This window comes from Dermacentor variabilis, chromosome 10 (genome assembly GCF_050947875.1).
Source record: "Dermacentor variabilis isolate Ectoservices chromosome 10, ASM5094787v1, whole genome shotgun sequence".
Classification (NCBI taxonomy): Eukaryota; Metazoa; Arthropoda; class Arachnida; order Ixodida; family Ixodidae; genus Dermacentor; species Dermacentor variabilis.
The window spans coordinates 45,918,356-45,939,167 of record NC_134577.1 but is presented as its reverse complement, the minus strand read 5'-3'; the positions used below and the strand labels follow the sequence as shown (position 1 = coordinate 45,939,167).

Below are 20,812 nucleotides of genomic sequence, written 5' to 3'. Positions count from 1 at the left end.
ATAATTTTTGGCCACCTTGGTTTGCTTAGCGGGCGCCCTAAAATATCTAAACCTAAGTGTGCAGACATTTTCATCGTCGGCCTCTACCAAAACGCGGATACGTTTACACTGGAAACACGAAATTGCATCTACAAAGCAACTAACGAATCGATATGTGAAAGAAATCTGCAGTAGAGTGAAATAAAAATTTAAAAATGTAGTTGCTGACGTCCGCAGAAGTTTGATTTAAGTCTGTGAAGATTTCAAGTAAAAGTTGCAATTAAATTTGACGAAACTGAAAGGCCAAGTTCATTCTCCACAACTCCGAGACTCCGTTAGTTCTCCATAGCAAAACGGATATCACAGCTACGTAAAGAGGAGTTAATGACGAATCTGTTATCTCTGTTGCAGATATTACTTCCAGAAAGCCACGTATGTAAGTTGGCACATTTCCCGGTGGAAATATTCTACCACGTGCTGCTTGCAAAATTGCCACATCTCTTTTTATTGCGGAGATACATAAGGCTATAAGCCAGGCGCTCTTTTTCGGATTTCGCGATCTGTATTGTTCTTCGAAAAAAGAAATTGATGACCTCAATCAAAATTTGATGATTATCAGTAAATCAGAATTTCACTAGTTCATTAATATGCTCAGTCGAAGTTGGTTAAGCGGTTCCGCAATGAAAGCTTTTCAGCGTTTCGCATCGATTTGAATAAGAAAATAGGGCTCAACCTAAATGTTCCTCAGTGGAGCTTCAAAGCCTTAAACGTGTTCTCGTGAGCGTTTTGGCCAGATGTTTATGAAGCATGAATCTACGGGAGATCACCTTTAGAACAGTTTTGATAGGGCGAATAGCATAACCTGTTGCCTCAGAAGCCCTGCTTCAAAAGTCGCGCCAATTTCGAATTGTCCGCATAGAAAGACGTCAACGTAGCCAAGGGCAACGCAAAAGACGCGTTGGTCATAGCGGGTGTCACCAACGTCGTGTTTCTTAAAATAAGCTCATCGGAGCTACTAAATATAAGCTTCTTTCGGCGATCCCAGCATCGCGTTTTCCATGTCTACGATTTCTGCGGACTTTTTGCCCCAAATTTAGCGAGAACTTTATCTCCCGCTTCACAACGCTGCGCCATCAGCTGTATGTGCGTGTGTGTGGTGTTTTAACCTTTTAATCCCTTTGTCAAACTTCTCCCTGGGCTTGTTGTCGGCTTGCGATGATATTAATTCGCTCCGGTTTGCCAGTACCACTGCGGTTAAACGCCTGAAAGCGGTAACGTAGCCTTGAACGGCCGGGAGGCACTTCTCTCCGAAAAGGTTTGTAGAACCCGCTCCCCATTGTTTGCGCATTGGGCTGTGATAACCTCCTCCTCGCGGACATTGCACTCCGATGCCCGATGTTGACTGCTCGCCAAACTCGCAAATGTCACATTTAATCGAATGGCTCCACTTATGGCGTGAATATATGTGCTTTCGTTAACGACATCAGTTCAAACGGTTAGCTGTTGCTGGTTTGCTGTCCGGTTGAGTTTGTTGCAGCGACAGGCTGTATTGACAGTTGGTCCGGCGTGACACTGCGGTAATCGCCGTTTCATTGTTAGCGTCGTGTGCAGTCGCCCTGCCTACGTCGTATTTACTTTGAATGGCGTTGGTGACCGTGTCGCAGGTCTATGGCAACGGCGGAGGAAGGCGATCCCATACATCCTCATTGCCTGAACTGCGTGAACGTTGCCAAATGTTCGGCGCGCCTGGAGAAAAGGACGAGCTGCCAGATCGTGCACTGCAAGCTTGAATGCGGCGCCAGCTTCCACGCGTGCAAATGCCAGGAGCATCAGCTGCTCTGTCCCAATGTCAAGGTGAGGCTCACGTCGTGTTATCTTTTGCGTGTCGGCGATTGGTGTACGCTGTTGTCGCGTTTAGTTTTCAAGTTGTGACGACGATTGAGACGGTCAACGCTGTCATTTTCATGCAGCGCTGACTGTGCAAGACGCTGTCACTTTCGTGCAGCGCTTACTGGGCATTTGCCTGTTTACCTGTTTACCTGATTGCCTGTTTACCAAATAACCGTTTGGGTGGCGCTCCATTGTATGTCCCAAGCCTTTGTTTACTTCAGAGCTGCTGGTCTGCCAGCAGGATTTTGTCAGGAGCTCTGTAGTGTTTCATGCAAGATTAATATACCAGTGTCAGCTTTTGTGAGGAGCAAAAAACGAAACACTAGTAGTGCTGGCAGTGCTTTTAAAACCGCAGTGTTGAGAAAAAGCACTATGCACCAAATAGCGCATGACAGCAAGTTGCTTTTCATTGTAACGATTTCAGCTGTTAGAAGCCTCCATGATAACATTATTTGGAGGGATCAAGAAACTGTTTTCACAGCATTCATGATCCCTGTAACGATTTCAGCTGTTAGAAGCCTCTATGATAACATTGTTTGGATGGATCAAGAAATTGTTTTCACAGCATTCATGATCCCTTTTAATTTTTCTATCTCATTTGCTAAGTTTTCAATGTTTTCAAAGATATACGAAAAGTATGTGTCTGCTATGTCTCTCTCCACATAGTAAGTTGTGCTTTTTTTTTCGCACCGTATATTAAGAAGTGACATACATTAGTCAGTGGATTCTCAGTTGCAACTTTGCTCTGGCTATAGCACCTGGCATGCTTGGCCTAATAGAAACCAGCATCCAAGTACAGCTCATTTCTGTGCACAGGGTCTTTCTCATTATAGTGCAAAATACCTTCCCACCATGCTGGATGTGCATAAATGGGCATCAAATTTAAGATAAGCTTCATGAATGAAGAGTAAATCTTCTTAGGTTGAGGATTCAGTTCCTGCCTGCAATGGACACATTTTGATGGGAAAATGCAAAAATGCTTGCATACTCATTTAGGTGCACATTATACCCCTGTCAGACGGGCAAGTTTACTGTCACTGTAAGTGAGTGCATGTCACCATTAGTGTCATGTCACAGATACTAGTATCTTGTCATGTTATTAGTGTCATTCATGGCAGGCTGTCACGCAGAAAGGTTTAGTGACACTTTTAGTAAAGTGTACTCGCCAGTGAGTGCATTTTGTCATACATGCATTGCTGTGCCGAAGTCTGTAGTGTTGATAGTAGAGTGGATAGTAGAGAAAATATTATTAAATGCACAGTCGTCCCTAATTCTGAAACCACTGTTCTCGTTATAAGCATTCCCATGTTATTTCCAATAGAATCCACCTATGGTAACTGCCGACGCTTCGCCTCTCTCGGCAATTTGCTTCCAAATGTGCAATCAGTTGGGAGCAATGCCACTTTGTCGTGGCTTGTGCCATTTAATCACATTGTTGCCTGAAATAAGAAACCAACTGATTCGTTGATTGCCATCAAGGGAGCACTTGCAAAAATATTCTTTGCATGTATGAGAAAGGTATTTTTCTACCAAAATACTTTTGACCACAAGTTACTATAGCTAAATATATTGTTCCCATTCAACAGCTTAGACTTTAGCACCACTAAACTCCACTTTGTGATGGTTCTGGTTCTCAGTAGCAAAGGAAATTTCATGGTAACAATGCATTCCCTCTCAGTGGCCAGGCGATGGTTGTGAGGGAGCAGGGATGACATGCAATTCTCTGGATAATTCTTAAAGCTTTTGTGCTCCTGCTTCCTGCCTTGGGGGTGACTACACTTCATCTGCCGATGAAAAATTATTGGTTAGGAACTTGGAAAACAGCTTTGCTTGTCAGCCAGCATACAAATTTTTGCAAGTGGTTTTTTTCCATTTATTATTTTTCCATGAATAGAAAAAGAATGTTGTCTTATTCAGTCATTACTTGACACAGAAAAATGACTAAAAGGGGAGAAAGCACTGGAAAACTAGGTAAAGTTCAAGAAGAGGCTTGCTGCATCACAACGACAGTGAAGATGAGCCTGCTTTTCCAACTAGATTTTGTAGTGAGCATTTCGGCCACTGCACGGAAGCAAGCTCATACTGTTTTGCAAGTCGTCTCTTCGCGAATAACTGTTTCCTTACCTGTGCAGCAGCATGCTCTCAAAGTGACAATCGCTGAGGCGAAGTGCACTCGCTGTTAAGTGTCACTAAATTTGCTCGTGTGATCGAGGTACTAAGAAGCTCGAGTCGTCAAAACTAATCTGGAACTCTCCACTCCCGCCAAGTTTCGTTCGTTGGTCTCTGGCCATACCCTTGGCAGTCTGCTCATTGTTAAGACACCATAGAGGTACCTGCTTGTAGCAAGTTTATTCCGACAATTTCCCTGGGCAAACAAAACTGGGAACAGCAGTGATACTGAACGAGTCACTGTGATCTAAAAACAATGTGTGGCTTGTCAGCCTCTGCCGTTCCGTGTTTGCTGCATCTAAATGCAAATTACAGTTAATAAAGTGCGTATGTAGCCCTCAGAAGCGTGTGCCCTAGGCAAATGTGAAGAAGTGTGTGCTATACTCGCATCTGATATCGTGTCTGCAGGTTTGTCTTTTTGTTGTTGAAATTTTGAAGTTCACAGGCTGGCAGCTATGCGCACACTGGTAAATTTACTCATGAGTCCACTCTTTCATACCTGTTCCATAGCCTTGAGTGCTTGTAAGTGCTGGAGAGAGTGGGTATATGTGAGTGCAAATGCATGGATGAGAGTGCCAGCAAATGTAAGTGGCTGTAAGTGTAAAATGTTTTCTAATTTTGCCAAGGTGTGACCTAATGAAACGAGCCCCGCATCCTGTAACAATATTGCGTCAGTCCACTGTACTCTCTACGATTGCCACCTGGCCAGTTTTTCACCCACGCAACTCGCTTTTCCCTCATGGTGCTGGTTGCTGATTCGACCTCGACACTGAGATGCCATGTACCAGTTTCCCTATTTAAAATGATTTCTGCGTTTGTGTACAAAACTGCCTCGGCATGAGAGGAGGTGTGGCAAGATCCAAAGCAACCAACTTCCTTGTAATTTCAGTGGGGACTAGTACTGAGTCTGTTGTAGACATGACAGCCTCAATAGTTGTCCTGTTGGAGGTCCTAGATCGTGCAAGACTTCCAAAATATCTTCCAAGTTTATTTCCACATCCGGCAATGCAAAACTTTCAAGTTACCTTAAAAAGCGTGGGTTCTATGGCTCTGATTGTTGGCGCTGGCTGCCTGCTTATTGGCGGTGAGTGTGTCCCAGTCATCTTTGTTGGTGCACAAGTGACCAACGTCGCCTGCCTATTCCTACTGTCTGTTATCTTCAACGAAGTCGTCACCTAGTTCCATGACTTGCTAAAAAAAAATAATTGGAGTGCCCTTTTGACTGTGGCACAGAGTATACCTGTAATGTGCGTGCCCTGTCGATACGTGGGAGACATCATCAATGTCTCATTCCTTTCTGAAGGTGCCATGTGCCAACGCTGTCAACGGCTGCCCAGTGTGGCTACTCCGAAGCCAGCTGGGTACCCATCTGCAGCACTGCCCTGCGAGCCTTGTGTACTGCACAGCCGAATGGAACAGGTGGGGTTGGCTTCGCAATGCAACTGGCGATCGGCAGTGCGTCGATCGGTCGGGAAAGCTCCAGCTGGACTATGCCTTGGCCATGCGAGACCTGCGGTCTCTGAGGGACGGCAGCCACCGTGGGAAGCTAAACAAAGAGGGCAGCAAGGACGATGCAATGCCAGTGGCTGCAGCACCTGTAAGTGTTCCCATGGCTGCATTTTTGTTTTTCAATCAAGGCAAGTCTTTCAGTGCAAAAAACCACCAGGACACATAGCGCCATGTGTGACCTACATATAGCCTTGCTGGTTCATCATGCCGGGAAAGTTCTTTTAGAGCAAAAAACCGTAAAGACATGAGGAGGCATGCTTTGGACACACATGGCACTTGCATGTTCGGTGGGCTCTGTGTGCCTCCTGATGTCCTTGTGTTTTCTTGTGCTAAAAAACTTGCCCTGACATGATGAATGAAATGAACAAGCCCACATCAGAATCCTGATTTAGTTTCCTTGCTGAGAAATTGAGAACAGCCCACTAATGTGATTCTGGTGGGATCCCAAATCTAACGTGCTCCCAGTCTTAAAGCATTAGATTTCTTGGGCTCTTCTCCCACCCCAATTTGTGGTTTGTCAGTTTTTTGCCAGTTTCTGTATATATATCAGGTATTGCCTGATATATATACAGAAATAAGTACTATATTTGCACAAATCTAACGTGTACCATTTTTCAGAGAAGGTGGGTCAAAAAATTGACTGCACATTTCAATCGAATATAAACTGGAACTGCGGTCGCGGCGTTAGTAACAGCATACCGTCAGACGCAGCATCATTGCCATCACAAAATGGAGGGCTAGCACATTCTCATGACGGTTGTAGTGGGCTTATTTTGTGCTCAATGGTCAAACACTTATGAATGTAGTGGGTCCATTCGATTTGCCTTCACTTTCTGAACTAGTTCACAAGGTGCGGCACTTCTCTATTTGTTTCACCAGTTCAACACAGTGTCATCTGCACATCGCCATTCGTTTCATTCAGTGCAGGCTTCGTGCAGGATGAGTTCACAGCATTCCCTGCACTCGTCAGAAAGGTAGTGTAGTGTTTGTGCAGGAGGCGTCATGCCAGTTCTGCACAAGCAATAGAATTGTCCTGAGAACATATGGGCAAACTCTGTTGGAGTGTTGTGCGGTAGAGACGAAAGCTGAACGCTTGGGTCAGCTGGAATTCTTGATACTTGTTCACATGTGAGCGAAGATCCTTGAATGTCGATGCCCAAAGCTTGAATGGCGTCTACGCCCAGAAAAGTGCCTTAGTTCGTGACGTGAAATGTCCCTACTGCAGCCTTGTTGCGGTACTTGACGAGCACAGAAAAATATCCTGAATGCAATGTTTCTTGCTGCGAATAATTTTTAGGTTGAAGACTCGAAGGAAACAAGAGAAAATCCTTTAAATGTTCTTCGTACATGGAGCTGTTCATCAGCGACACTGTAACTCCTGTATCCACAAGCATTTTGAGTGTCGCAATGAGGGCTTCAGTGTAAATTATTGCTGGACGGAAATTCGGTACTTGAATTGTCAGCACAGATGAGGCTGTAGTAGCCAATTCTGTCTCAGCGGTAGAGGAAACAAGCTGAGCTCGAACAGGGGACTGTCGATGCATTCGGTTCCTTGAACGGCAAACTGTAGCGTAATGTCCCACTTTTCCGTGCGCTTGGCAGGTAACATGCTTGGCTGGACAGCCTGGATCGGATGCGATGTGGCGAGGTGAACCACATTGGTAGCAATAGACTACTATGTCTTGACTGGCTTCGTGGTGTTCGGGCCGGGCACCATCTTGGCTGGCCTCCCCAGATCACGACTTTTCGCCATGCCCTTGGGTGTCATCTTGAACCTGCTGGTTGGAGGGAGAAGGGTGGCAGGGACCACCACCTTGTGCACCTGGGCAAGGAAGGCGATGGTTATTGACGCCATCTTGGCGTTGCGTTGACACGCGATGGACAGGCGAACTGTTCCTTGTGAACTTGCTCCACGTTTCGTCCGATTTCCATTACCTTCTTGGAAGGTCCTTCGTAGAGTAACCTTTCTCATATTTTTCCTGATGCAACGCCTTGCAAGATTTCATCACGAAGAGACTCGTCGTGCCAAGCGCCGAATGCACAAGCAGGTGCTAGCCTTTGAAATGCGGTGACGAAGTCCTGGTCCCGGGTAGTGTTTTCTGTTCCTGAAGGGTTACCAAGGGATTTGTGCTTTGTTCATAATGTCGGTCGATGATGTGAAGAATATCTTTGAATGTTGCAGCTGTCAGGTCCGTTTGCGAAGCCAGGTCATATAGCGACGCTTCTCCTCAAAGCCTAAATTACTGAGTAAAATGGCCTTCCTCTCGTCTTGTAGTGCCTCGCATCTGGTCACCTGGAGAAACGTGCAGAAAGAATGCTTCCAAGTTGGCCATGGTACTGTAGGAGTACAGGGTAATGCAAGGAAAGGTGGCATGGGGTGCGTAAATGCCATGCTGGGCACCGAGAACACAAAGATGAGGGAGTTGAGCTTGACTGAGTAGTAGTAGCTGTAGCATCTTGCATGCCGTAAGTCGTATAGGAGCAGTAGTAGAATGGCAGAGGCAAGCAGCAAGCAGAATCGAAGGTTTACCTCGTTGCCAGTTTGTAGTACTATGTGAATGGCGACGGAACGCGCTACACACCTGGACATCGCACAAGTGGAACGCTAGCAGCGTGCGGGCAGGAACCGGCGTCTGCGGCAGCAAAACGGCATGGGAGCATTGATCCTCGTCGCCAGTTTGTAGTAGACTTTGTCGAGGTGGCCAGATGTGGGGCCTAGGCCGTGAGGCATAATGGCTGGGGCATGAATAGCTGTAATAGAAGAGCTGGACTGCTCAAGTCGGGCACCAGACAAAGAATGAGTTTATTCCAAGGAGGGGAAAGGGAACACGGCAGGGTTCACTTACAGCATTGGGCGCGGAGTCGTCCTAGTGGTCATAACCATTCAAAACCAAAACAGGATGTCGGAACAGGATATCACAAAAATACGTATTACAGTGTTACGAACATGTCTTTATAAAAAATATTGGGCACCTGGTGTCATGGCGTGACATGGTGCACATTCTTCGACATTTAAGTAAACGCTGTGTAGGCTTGCTGATTGCCTTCAGATGCAGCACTGACTGGGTTTGTGAACTAGGCCATTCCACTGTGTACTAGGAGCCCCAGAGAGTCTGTGGCGTACCCCACACCTGCATCAATCTTTTGGTGTAGCCGGATGGCAAAATAGTGGCTTTTTATAAAATAATTGACATCTGGAGAGGGCGTGTGTGATCTTGAAAGCCAAGTGTTGGTCTTCTACTTCCTCACCTGCAATTTGTTGCTTCATGACGTCAAGTGGCATTAAACACACTTGTCAGAAATTAGGCTAAATTTCTTAATTTAATAGCTTCCTTTGACCCTTTAGGCCATTTTCGCGGTACGTCTGTGGTTGGTATGTCGTTGGTTGGACTTGAGGGGAGGAAGGTGAGGAAATGCACGGAGGGAAAGGGAGCTTGCTCTCGAGCAACAGATTTGTGAGGAGGGGTGGTTCATGACAATGAGTGGCTTTAATGTACTTGTTAGAAACAAGGCTTTTTAAAGCAGATAGCTTCATTTGACTCTTTTGGCCGTTTTCGCGGTAGGTAGATGGTTGGTACGATGGTGGTCAGACTTAGGGGAGGGAAGGTGAGGAAACGTGCTGAGGGAAAGGGGCCTGCTCTCTGGCAACCGAGATTCAAAGATGGGCAGGAAAGAAAAGTGGAGGGGAGCACACAGTTGCTCATTAGCTCGCTTGCTCATTCGTCGTGACAAGGTGAGGGGAAGTCTTCTCAGGCAAGCATGTGATCTTGGGCATGTGAGTGGCAGGAAGGAACCATAGGGAGGAGGAGAGGAAGTTGTCGTTTGTTCGCTCGTTTGTTGCATGTCAAGAAACCATAGTGGATTCTCGCCCACGAGAAATACACCGCTGGTGCAGCCGAGCGTTCCATCGAATGCTGATAGCGTTGATGCCGATACATCAAGGAGGGCAAGAAGTGGACATGTTCACTGTGTGTATCTTCCGTGAAAGAACTACAGGAATTCGAGGGAAAAGGGCGCATGCTCTCGGGCAACCGTGTTGTGAAGATGGGCGGCAAGGAGTGGGGAAGGAGGGGGGGGGGGAGCAAAGGAAAAAATACTGTCGCTCGCTCGTTTTTTTCGTTCGGACTATTCGCTTACATTGACAATTATCATTGATGGTTTCTGCATAATTTTGTGCGGTCTAAAACTTCGTTGTGGTTGGCCTTTGCATTTCTTTTCTTGCTCTCCCTTCTTTCTCAATGCAGAGTGTTAGCAGTCGCGAGATGTATACATGACATTCTTTGCTATTTCTAGAATGACTGTTTTCACTCCCCATTTCAGTGCAAATCTTGTTCAAGGAGCCTTCACATGGCATTGTGGTCAACTTTCGTTGCAGAGGGGCCTTGGGACCACTGGCAACGCCTGGTGTTTGTACAACGGTGGCAACTGTACCAGCAGCAGCGACGGTGTAGATAGTCATGCCACGGGTAGGTTGAATGGGTACGTGAACCACGTGTGCGAGACATCCTGCGTCAAGGCCAGGGAGGAGGAGAAGACAAATCGCGGTGATGTGGACTTCAGGCTCATGCGAGCAGCTGGTGCGTGCTTTGCGGCGAAGCACGGTGTTGGCCTGAATGTTGAACTGTGCGTCGAGTTCCTGACGCGGTACCAGCTGAAGCCGGACAAGGTCTACACATTTTCGTGCTGCCAGGTGGGTGTTTTGCTCACTTGGTGGCGATAGCAGTTCAGAGCCCAAAGTTGGGTTTGCTGTATCTGATCTGCTAGCCTGTCTTTCTTTTACTATGCGAACGATGACCATTGTTGGCATAGTTTTATCATCTATATCAGTTGCAGTAAACATTGGCTTACTAACCATACAAGTGTGGTCTCGTGCATGGGCAGACAAATAAGGGTACTGAACCGAACTTGAATTGAAAACCAAAACCGTATCCAGGTGTAATTCTAGCTGGAACTGAACCTGAACCCGAACCGATATTCTTGGAATGTGCGCAAACTCAAACTGAACCTGAATGAAAGAAATATGAAATAATGATTACTGGTCCGGCACGAAATGGTTCTAAGCATATAGGGTAATAAAAGAGGTGCTCATACAGAAGTGTTTCTTTGAAATTTATTTGTGTTTCAGTCGGAACACCACAAGAGAGAATTGTTATGATCCATGAGTTGCTTTATGTGTGAGAATGGGGATAGGCAATAAGTATGTACTCGTAGCTATGCATAAACATGGTAGAGATGCTTGCACTTTAGAACACAGGCGTGCCAGATGTGTTCTTTCACCAAAGCGTTGTTTCCAGACCACCGTAACTCCCATTTCGGCCGTTAGGTTATCTGGCTACTATTACTGGAAAAACCCTAAAATGCACATACCAGGACACATGCAGCACAAAAAAAGACAGTGTCCTCGAGAAGAAAAAAAATTGGAAAACCAACCACAGTTAAACCTCAATACATGTATGACAAAATCGATAAAAAGGACAGTTTATTTTATTATATAAAAATTTCATTGTATTGAAATTAAGCCTTTTATGCAAATAAGTACAGTTGCTGATCAATTTTTTTTTTACACAGAAGGGGCTGCAAATTTTCTAAATTATTAGGCAATTAAAAAAAGCAAATTTGAATGTGAAAAAAACATTGTTTTGTTGAATTTGATAATCGGTGACGAAAGGTGCGGTTTCATGGTATGTCGATGAAATGTTCACAATGGCGACATGAATGAAGTGAAGCCAGCCATGCTTTCGCATCTATTCCACTTTCATGGATGATTGTGTCAGCGGCAGTGGGGAGTGAATGTTTTATCTGCCTCTGGCTTCAATGCGTCTCCAAAACTAAGATTGCACATCATCCAGCACTAAACGCATGGGAAGACGGTGCACAATCACTAAAAGTGCATCTGGGTAGGGGGCTTCCTTAGAAGACTCGCTCGAGTTTTAGCGCTGATACCCATAGAATGACGGCAGTATCGGTCAAGGGCATTGAAGAAGCAAATGTTGGTGATTCTCTTGGTGACGCTTTGTTCAACCAACAACTTTAGAATATTTTTTACATTACACAGGTGTTCTCGTGAAAGAAAGGTAAAAAAAAGAAAGGCTGCATGCTGGCGAATACATAGCTGTCAGTGTTTTGCACCAGCAGCTAAGTAGAATATCGTCAAACCCTGTGCAACCAGGTGGCACCACCGACCTGGTTGCGCACAATTAATTCTCCATTAATCTGGTATTCCATAAAGTGCAATGTGTTTATATGAAAAAATTAAAACTCTCTTTTGTTAACGCTCAGCAAGTTATCTATTGAAGCCCCTTTGGGCTCGAGCACAATGTACTTGACTTCAGCATGTCGTGTTGTGTGTTTCAGGTCTTTCGTCGCGATGAATATGCCTGGCATTATCAGAATGTCCACAGGGACATACACTGTGGCCTCAATGGCTGGCTTGAGCACAGATGTCCGTTGGCCCAATATGGCTGCAGCTTCTCAAGGCGAATGTTTCATCCTTCACCGTCCGGATCTCAACTCGTCTACAGTGAGGTACTGGAGAGCTTTGGACTTGCTTTCCCATCAGCGGTGAAGGAAGCAAAGCAAAGTGGAGAGGGTGATGCAGACAAAGGGTGAGTTGTGCTAGAAACTGGTGCCGACACAATTTCTGTGGGCACGTGTGTTAAAACAGTAGCTGCATGAGAAACCGCGCCCTATGGTTCAGCCTCTTTCTCAGAAACTTTCTGTCTGGTGAATTTGAAAACATCGCAGCTCCCAGTGGCCAGAATCCCAGTAGAGTTAAGAGTGCACTTTACAACCTTGTTGTAATTTTTGTACTGTTGAAATTTTAATGGCAAAAAGGCTTTCTGCTGCATGAAGGCAGAACCTGTACATCCCAAGATTGGTGAACATTAACAATGTGTAACCGCATCTACAAATTTAGAAATTTATCATAGGTGAGAACATTAAGAGAATCCAGGCCACTTGATTTTACGAAAAACCTTGTGAAACCAGCAAATAATGAAGGCAAGGAAAGTATATAGGGAAATTAACTGTTTGGTAATTGAAGCTTAGAAATAGTTACGAATAGAAAGGGGGGGGGGGAAAGACAACTTGGATATTTGTGTAACAGGCAACAAAACCTGAACGCAAAGTTTTTGAGTGTATTTAACACATCATTTTTTTGCTCATGGATTATATGTAGTGTTTTGTTTGCTCCAGGGCAGTAAGGTTCTGCTGCAAAAGCTAGGTTCCTGCTCCAAATTGCAATTTTGTTTTGCTCCAAAAGGTGCTCCAACAATCCAAACGGCACATCAGTCACTAACAGTAAACTGCTGGAGAACTGTGGACTTACCCTCCCATCAACAGTGGAGGAAGATAAGCCGAATGTAAAGGCTGATGCAGATAAAGGGTGAGTTGTGCTTATAACTTGACAAAACTTAGTGCACCTATTGCAGTAGCCGCCCAGTGGCTATAACGTTGCACTGCTGAGATCGAGGTCGCAAGTTTGATCGTGGCTGCGGTGGCTGCATTTTTATGGGGGAGAAATGCAAGAACGCCTGCATGCTTGGATTAAGGCGCACATTTAGGTTTTGTCTTTCCCCATGATTTTGGACATGTGTTTTAAGAGTGTTGCCCTGGACATTGTCACATTCTGCCATCTTGGCGATTTTAACCCGATCTGAGAGAGAGTGGCTGCCCTGGTGGGCCAGTGGAACTGACAAGACGGCAAATTGATACGAGCATTAAAAGGAAGCATTAAATCAGTTTAGACTGATAAAGCAGCCTCTAAAAACCTTATTTTTGTGAATTTCGTGGTGATAGGTAGATTATCAGCAGAGAAAATGAAGGTCAAAGTTCAGTTATTCGAATTATCCTCCAGAACCGCAACACTGTCCCATCACTGTATTGTCACGCATTTCAAAGGATTGTTTCGCCTTGTGGCCATTGTGGCTCAGTGCGTGTTCCTGAAACTTGCCAAGCTCAGTGTCTGGCTCCTTTGGAATAAAATGCGAGTCCATCTTTACCAATAAAAAATTAACTAGGCACGAGCAGTTGTTAGAATCCCTGATGTTACAGTGAGCTGGTGTGAGCACTTAAGGCGTCATTGCCCTCCTTCTTTAGTTCTTGCGTCTTACTAAGCCTGGTTTGGCAAGGTGTTCATTTGTAAATACATCTCAAATAATTTTTCTCTTTAGTATCCCTTTAGCAGTAAGGCATAATTTGACGGTGTCCAGAGCAGCACCCAAGCGTAGCTTTCTGTATTTTTTTAATGCCTTCCCAGCTACTCCGAAATACGTGGGAGCCACTGGTTCACTATGGTAGCGCTACGTTCCCAGATATATTGAGTCCGTTGTCGCTATAGATTAGACAACTTTCGCCACATTCTGCCGCTTGTCCTTAGTTTCTGCACAACACACACTGAAATTAAGCTGACATGTCCCTGACCATGCCTCTTAAGCCTAAAGATTGGAAAGTGAAGTCCTTTAAGTGACCCTTATTTCTGGTTTTACTGGGCAGGCATAAAAAAAAGTGTGCTGAATTCATTGACGACGATTTTCAATGTAAGTGAATAGCCCGAACGAGTGAAAAAACAAACGCTTCCTTTGCCGAGTGCGACCATGTACTACTGAGCACCATCCACGTAGTGCTGACCAACCACACTAATGGGCAAAAGAGGCTATTTGCTTTGAAATATACAGGTGGCTGTCATCAAACAGGCATGCTAAGAAAAGCACAGTGCTGGTGCCGGCGTGCTTGAGGGTTCTTGTTGGTAGCATTGGAGCCACACAACACAAGTAAAAACAACTGTTTAGTATACTGTTTTGATTCACAATGGCTTTGTTGCTGGAAGCTAGGGCTTTGATATCGTGAGTACCTTGATGTGGCAGCTAGTGGCTAGTTTCATTTGGGAGGACTTGAATATAAAATTTGATGCAATTAGGACTGAATTGACAATATGTGATGTTTGGCCATTTTGATTCTTCTGTGTTACATTTCACAATATTTTTTTTTATTTACTGTTCTCTTTCAGCTTTTGAGGGCATTTTTCTGTTCAATATTATAGTTTTGATGCACATTTATGAACATGCACGTCCGTGGCATAAGCTTTTCTGATACCTATGTTGTTAGTATTTGTGGTCGCTTTCCAGTATATTAGTGGTTTCTAGACGCGGTGTAATTCGTGTTTTGTATGAGATATTTGTAGTGTACAAGTTGGTTCATAATGTAATTTTAGTTAGGCAATCTCGGGTGTGAGAGTGCAGCTCTATGTGCATATTTTGCGGTAGGATATCACAAAATCACTTTATCACTTTATTACAACTGTTTATCTGCGTTATGAACACACGCCTACATTGTTTCAAAAAAATATGCGGGGGGGCTTTCTCCTTGCAGGGCACAATCTTGCCTACCCAACGGGCACTCTCATACCAACGGCACTTGCGGTGAATCTGGTGATGGCGTCACATCCAGTGCCCTAGCATTCTTGGACTCCCCTCCTCTTGATGGGGAATCTGGTGATGCTGCATCATCCAGTGGCCAAGCATTCTTAGACTTCCCTTTTGAAGTAAGACCCTTCTTTTAGGGATGGGCTACTGGCTTTTTTTTTCATGAAGTCAAATGCAAATAACTTTTTTTTTTCAGGGCTGGGCAGTATCGCGATACAAGAGCATCCTAGAGATACTTTTGAGTACCTGTAATTTTTTATCGAAATACATTTGAAAAATGTATTTGTATCTCATTAGCGAAATAATTTTATGATGTATCAATTATATTTCGATGCTGTGCAGGACATAGGTATCTCGTTACTTTCTCTTTTTTTGTCGAAAATGGGCTGACGTGTTTGCAGCACGTGTCCTTGCTTTTTCCATTGACTGTCACAATTACAACAGCGAAAAGCTCAGCAACACGGCATCGGCGTTTCGATGCATTAGATATGTAGATCGGCGCTTTGCATGCACGTGGCGAGCGCAGAGGAACTTTCAACATGCTGCCGAAAGGCGAGAAACCAAAATATCAAGAAAAAGAAAGCGCGCGCTATCACGAGAGAGTAATCGCCCAGTCTCATTCGCGAGTCTTGTGTTGAGGCCGAACCGACGCTGTCAGAAGACAGATTATTTGAGAAGCTGCTGTTTGCTTAAGTGCAACTAACGCTGCAACATTCAATGTGCTGCAAGATTATTCACAATATTACACAGCACTTAATAAATGTCTTCGCGGAGTATCAACATCCCTTAAATAAGAAAGTATTCCATTATCTGTATGTATCTGTATTGTTGTATCTGTGTTCCGGAATACTTTTTCTTATTTTGCAAAATATCTCCGAAATATCCCGTTACGTCAAAGACAAATGTACCTCAGTATCTGTATTTTAGGCTTCCAGCACATGTATTTCGATATCTGTATTCTGGAATACTTTTCTGAGTTTCTCTGCCCAGCCCTGTTTTTTTTTTTTATTCCTCAGTTATGAACAATAAACGACCCAACTTGCCATGGTAGCCTGGCGGCTAGGGCATTGTGCAGCTTAACATGAGGTTGGGGGTTCAATCACAGCCATGGTGGTGCATTAGTGGCAGTATTGTGATGGTGGCGGAATGCAAAAACACTTGTGTACCATGCATTGGGTTCACATTTGAGAACCCTAGGTGGTTGAAATATAATTTAGAGCCTCCCACTACGGTGTGCCTCATAACCAGCTGAGTAGTGTAAGGACATTAAAACCCCATAGTTTGATTTTTTAATGTGCATTCCTTAGGACAACCTCCATGGGGATCAGAATTAGCATAGTACAGCCCCAGATCATGACTGATGTGAGAGAGAGCTTTTGCTGTATGCAATGTTGAACCATTTCTCACATCAAGTTCATTTTCTGTTTAATTTCAGGTTCTGCAGCACATAGCTGGCTTTCTGGATGCTTTCAGCCTGAATAACTTCTCCCTCGTCTCTAAGCGCCTAAGGGACGTCTCGTGTTCACTCCTGAAGAGCCGCGGTATGGTGGTCCTGAGATGGGAAAGGCATGGAAAACTTACCTGGAGAGTCCATTCAAAGGTAAGTTCCCCCACCACGTGCTTGGTGGCCTGGAAGACGTGCATAATTTGTATGGTGCACTGTTGTGCGGGGCACTATTGTACGGGGCGCTAATGTACGAGGCACTAATGTACGGGGCACTAATGTACGGGGCACTAATGTACGGGGCAGTACTGTACGCAGTACATTTTGTGGGGGGCATATTATGTAAAGGGGAACTAGGGACGATTAGTACCTACTCCTTATAAGTGCTTCAAAAAATTTGAATCAAGAGCCTCTACTTTACTTTTCATGGGTTTTAGGTCCACTTTACGTACACATGTGGGAAAAAAGGAAATGGCATTGAGAAAGGTCATTTTGTATCTCCTGCCCTCATGATCATGTAGAAAAATTATGGACTGCCAGCGAGGTAATGATGGTGTTCGTTACAGTAGGTGGTGTTGTGAAACAGTAATCTGGACATACTTTATTATTTGAACAGCTTCATGGAACTGTCACTCATTGTTCTCTAATGACTAATGACAAAATGGACGGAAATTTCTGACACCTTACTTGTCCACAAATCTGACACTGTTGACATGACCATGTGGCAGTTCATCCTATGGCTCAGGCAGACATAATTCAGTCACTGGCTGACAACGAAGGCGCGAAATAAAACAATGGACAAATGAAGGCGACATGGGACAAGCACGTAGGTGCGCCTACATGGTTGTCCCGTACAGTCGCCGACCGTTTATTCGGACCTCACGGGGACTGCGGAAATGTCCGAATAAACAGGTGTCCGGAAAAGCAGATTAAGAAAAAAAATATGAAATCCTTTATTTCCACGCACTTATTCGGGCTCGGCAGTAGGCTTGAAGAAATCGTGAATGCGCCATTGCACGCTGTTCCGTTTATGCGCAATCAGATAAGCCTAAATCTCGGAGAGGGTCGTACGGTCACTATAGGCGGCTGAAAGCACAGTCACTGCTTGTACACGCTCCGCCTGCGACGGCAGCGTAGCACATGGTGCGTCATCTTCTGACTCAGATTCATCGTCCGGCGGTGCAGCAAAAACCTGACGAATGATCTCGCCGTCGTTGAGTTCTGTGCATGTCAATACAGCAGTGTAAGCACCTATGAAATTGTCAAATGAGACGGTGTCCGGAATCGCAATGCAACCACTGCGCAGGTCTCGGCAGAACATTTTCCGCGTCAGTAGGAAGCACATCGGAAGGCGACAAATCTTAGGCCTCCCGGCACCCGCTTGCCGGCATTCCCCAGCGCAGTCTGCACGGGCACTGTCGGTGCCATTAGACCCTTGACGTGACGTTTACGTATGCCGCGTTGGATCACGGAAACCTCGACACAGCACACAAAAGCAAACACCACCGTGCCGACACCAGTCGCACAAACGAAAAACGCGGCCTACTCGCAGCGTCATGCTCGAAGAAACAAATCAGCTGCTGGATTGTCTTGACATGGCTTACTAAGCTGAAACCGGAACTGCTGTAGAGCCACTCCATCGAACCAGGTAGAAACGATGATGATGAGCGGGGATTTCCAGTAGCGCCACTTCGTGGGGCAGCAGGGAGGCTCCGTTCAAAACAAAAATGGCGTTCAGCAAATCGAACCATGCGCCGGTCAGAGTCGGTGCATGGTGCTCTCGATCAAGTTGGCTCAAGGAGTGTCCGAAAAATCAGAAGAGAGGCTGCAAGGTGTCCGAATTTTCGGCAGTTGTTATACATTACGGTCTATGGGAAGAATGGCGGTGCCGTGAAGCTGACCGAATAATCGGGCATGTTCGAATTTTTGGAGTCCAGAAAATCAGTTGGCGACTGTATTGCCTTCCTTCGTCCATTGTTTTATTTGGCGCCTTCGTTGTAATCATGTACAGTCGCCGACCAATTTTGCGGACTCCAAAAATTTGCAGTAGTGCCACGAAGTGGCACTACTGCAAATCCGCGCTCATCATCATCGTTTCTGCCCGGATAGAGTGGCTCTACAGCAGTTCCGGTTTCAGCTTAGTAAGCCATGTCAAGACAATCCAGCAGCTGATTTGTTTCTTCGCGCACAACGCTGCGAGTAGGCCACGTTTTTCGTTTGTGCAACTGGTGTCGGCATGACGGCATGGTGATGTTTGCTTTGTGTGCTGTGTCAAGGTTGCGGTGATCCAACGTGGCATACGGAAACATCGCGTCAAGTGTCTAATGGCGCAGACAGCGCTGGGGAATGCCGGCAAGCAGGTTCCGGGAGGTCTGGGATTTGACGCCTACCGATGTGCTCCCTACTGATGCCGAATATATTCTGCCGAGACCTGCACAGTGGTTGCATTGCGATTCCGGACACCGTCTCATTTGAGTTTTACAGCAGCTGACACTGCTGTACTGACATGCGCAGAACTCGGCGACGGCGAGATCATTCGTCAGGTTTCTGCTGCACCGCCGGACGATGAGTCGGAACATGACGTACCATGTGTTACGCTGCCGTCGCATGCAGAGCGTGTACAAGCAGTGACTGCATTCAGCCACCTATAGTGACCGTACGACCCTCTCAGAGATTCAGGCTTATCTGATTGCGTGTGAACGAAACAGCGTGCAACGGCGCATTCATGATTTCTTCAAGCCTACTGCCGAGCCAGAATAAGTGCGTGGAAATCAAGGATTTTTCTTTCGTAATCTGCTTTTTCGGACACCTGTTTATTCGGACATTTCCACAGTTCCAGTGAGGTCCGAATAAACGGTTGGCGACTGTATAACCAACTCGCCCAATAGCACGTGCTCAGTCACTGGCAGCAGAGTCGCATGATACTGGCATACAAACCTGTGCTCTACTGCGGTCTTAGTACACCACAGTACTAGGTGTAGTTGTAGAAGGCTTGAACAGCTTTATAGTGCTGTGACTCACCAAATAGACGTAATGAGAATGACAGAGTTTCAGAAACGTTTTCAGACAGTATGTCATTCTGTATGGAAAGAAGCAGGGGGGCACACCGAGCATGTGTCCCCCCTTCCCCTGTCCCCTCGCAATTTCTGTGTACCAGGGTAGAAACTGCGACAACATTCCCTCCAAACCGGAAAGAAGGTGATAAAATCACGACTATGATGTGCGACAACGATGATGTGTTTTCCTGCTTCCCCAGGCTGCCCTTGTTTGCAGCATATTCAGTGCTGGCCAGCTTCATAACACAGCAGATAGCGGGCAGCAGCCCGCACTTGCAAATTGTGCTTGTGTGTGTTTGTTGGGTGGCAGAAAGTAAGGAAAGGTTCACTTTGAAAAAAAAAAAATCGTGGATACAGCTTGAGGCAGGCTTTGTTCGACCGCTGTTCACCACGTTAATTCTCGATCTTTCTGTGAACCGCTGTCTTGATTGATTCTTCGCATGAACTGCTAAATTAAAAGGATGCTGAAAATTTCAAATGGCTCCAGGAAAAAGCGAGAGAAAATTAACAGTTTTGCCTGACAGGTGAAGCATTGGTTGCGATAGCAAATTATCAGACAGCTATATGAAGTAAGGTTAGTCATCTTATCAGCTGCATAGACTGCTGTAGAGATTCCCTTACTAACCAAATTAACAAGCACGTTGTCAAGCGCGCACAGGCAAACATGAACACATCTCGCTTGATGACTGCGGACGCTCGCTGTCAGAACGCTGGCATGATGAAAAGCGGCAGCTGTTTTGAGTTCCCCTTCATGTCGCCTCTTGCTTAAACACGAGCTGGGTGCGCTCGAACATAGCGCACATGAAGCCATCAACTTTTCTGAGGTCACTTAGCGCTTCAAACCGAGCGCGGATTACCACCAAGGTAAGACGCACTCGGCTGCGGCAGCTGAAGTAGTAGAAGAGATGCATAATAACCTGCCCCCTTCAGTCTGTGCACTTTAGTCTTAGAACGAGGGAGAAGCATCTGGGTGTGCGTATCTTTGCAATAATGTTAATCCATTTCGTAGATAATGTGGTACTTGGGTGAGCTAGAGATGTAGTCGAGTTGAAATTCGAGTTGAACATTTGATGAGTATTGATGTGCATTGTCATAAATTCTTCTTAAATTTATAGTTATCATGGCAGTTTGAAGAATGGTGCACACAAATTTCTTTTTGTGTGCACATTGTATGCGCAGCCCTGTTTTTGTTAATTTTTTGTTAATGTGCACACTGCATTTTATGCGTCTTTGCATATTTGAATGTTTTCTTGTATTTTGACATGTATAACTGCACTTGTTATATTGCCATCACAGTTGTGTGTACCATGTGTATGTGAGGACGTCAAAATCCCTCAAACTGC

At 45.4% G+C, this 20,812-nt stretch overlaps 1 protein-coding gene across 2 annotated transcripts in view; it reads left to right on the top strand.

The window, feature by feature from the left end:
- Window positions 1–1,016: 1,016 nt before the first annotated feature.
- LOC142560461 (F-box only protein 30-like) overlaps window positions 1,017–20,812 on the top strand; it is a 30,525-nt gene continuing 10,729 nt past the window's right edge. The window contains exons 1-8 of one of the 2 annotated variants that reach the window (XM_075672586.1): window positions 1,017–1,294; window positions 1,644–1,833; window positions 5,342–5,635; window positions 9,923–10,237; window positions 11,902–12,152; window positions 12,809–12,931; window positions 14,917–15,088; window positions 16,405–16,569. In XM_075672586.1, the coding sequence (XP_075528701.1) occupies window positions 1,648–1,833; window positions 5,342–5,635; window positions 9,923–10,237; window positions 11,902–12,152; window positions 12,809–12,931; window positions 14,917–15,088; window positions 16,405–16,569 (1,506 nt within the window). In that variant the 5' untranslated portion in view covers window positions 1,017–1,294; window positions 1,644–1,647. Of the gene's footprint in view, window positions 1,295–1,357; window positions 1,557–1,643; window positions 1,834–5,341; window positions 5,636–9,922; window positions 10,238–11,901; window positions 12,153–12,808; window positions 12,932–14,916; window positions 15,089–16,404; window positions 16,570–20,812 lie in introns of those variants that run through there. The other variant, XM_075672587.1, reaches the window with a different exon arrangement.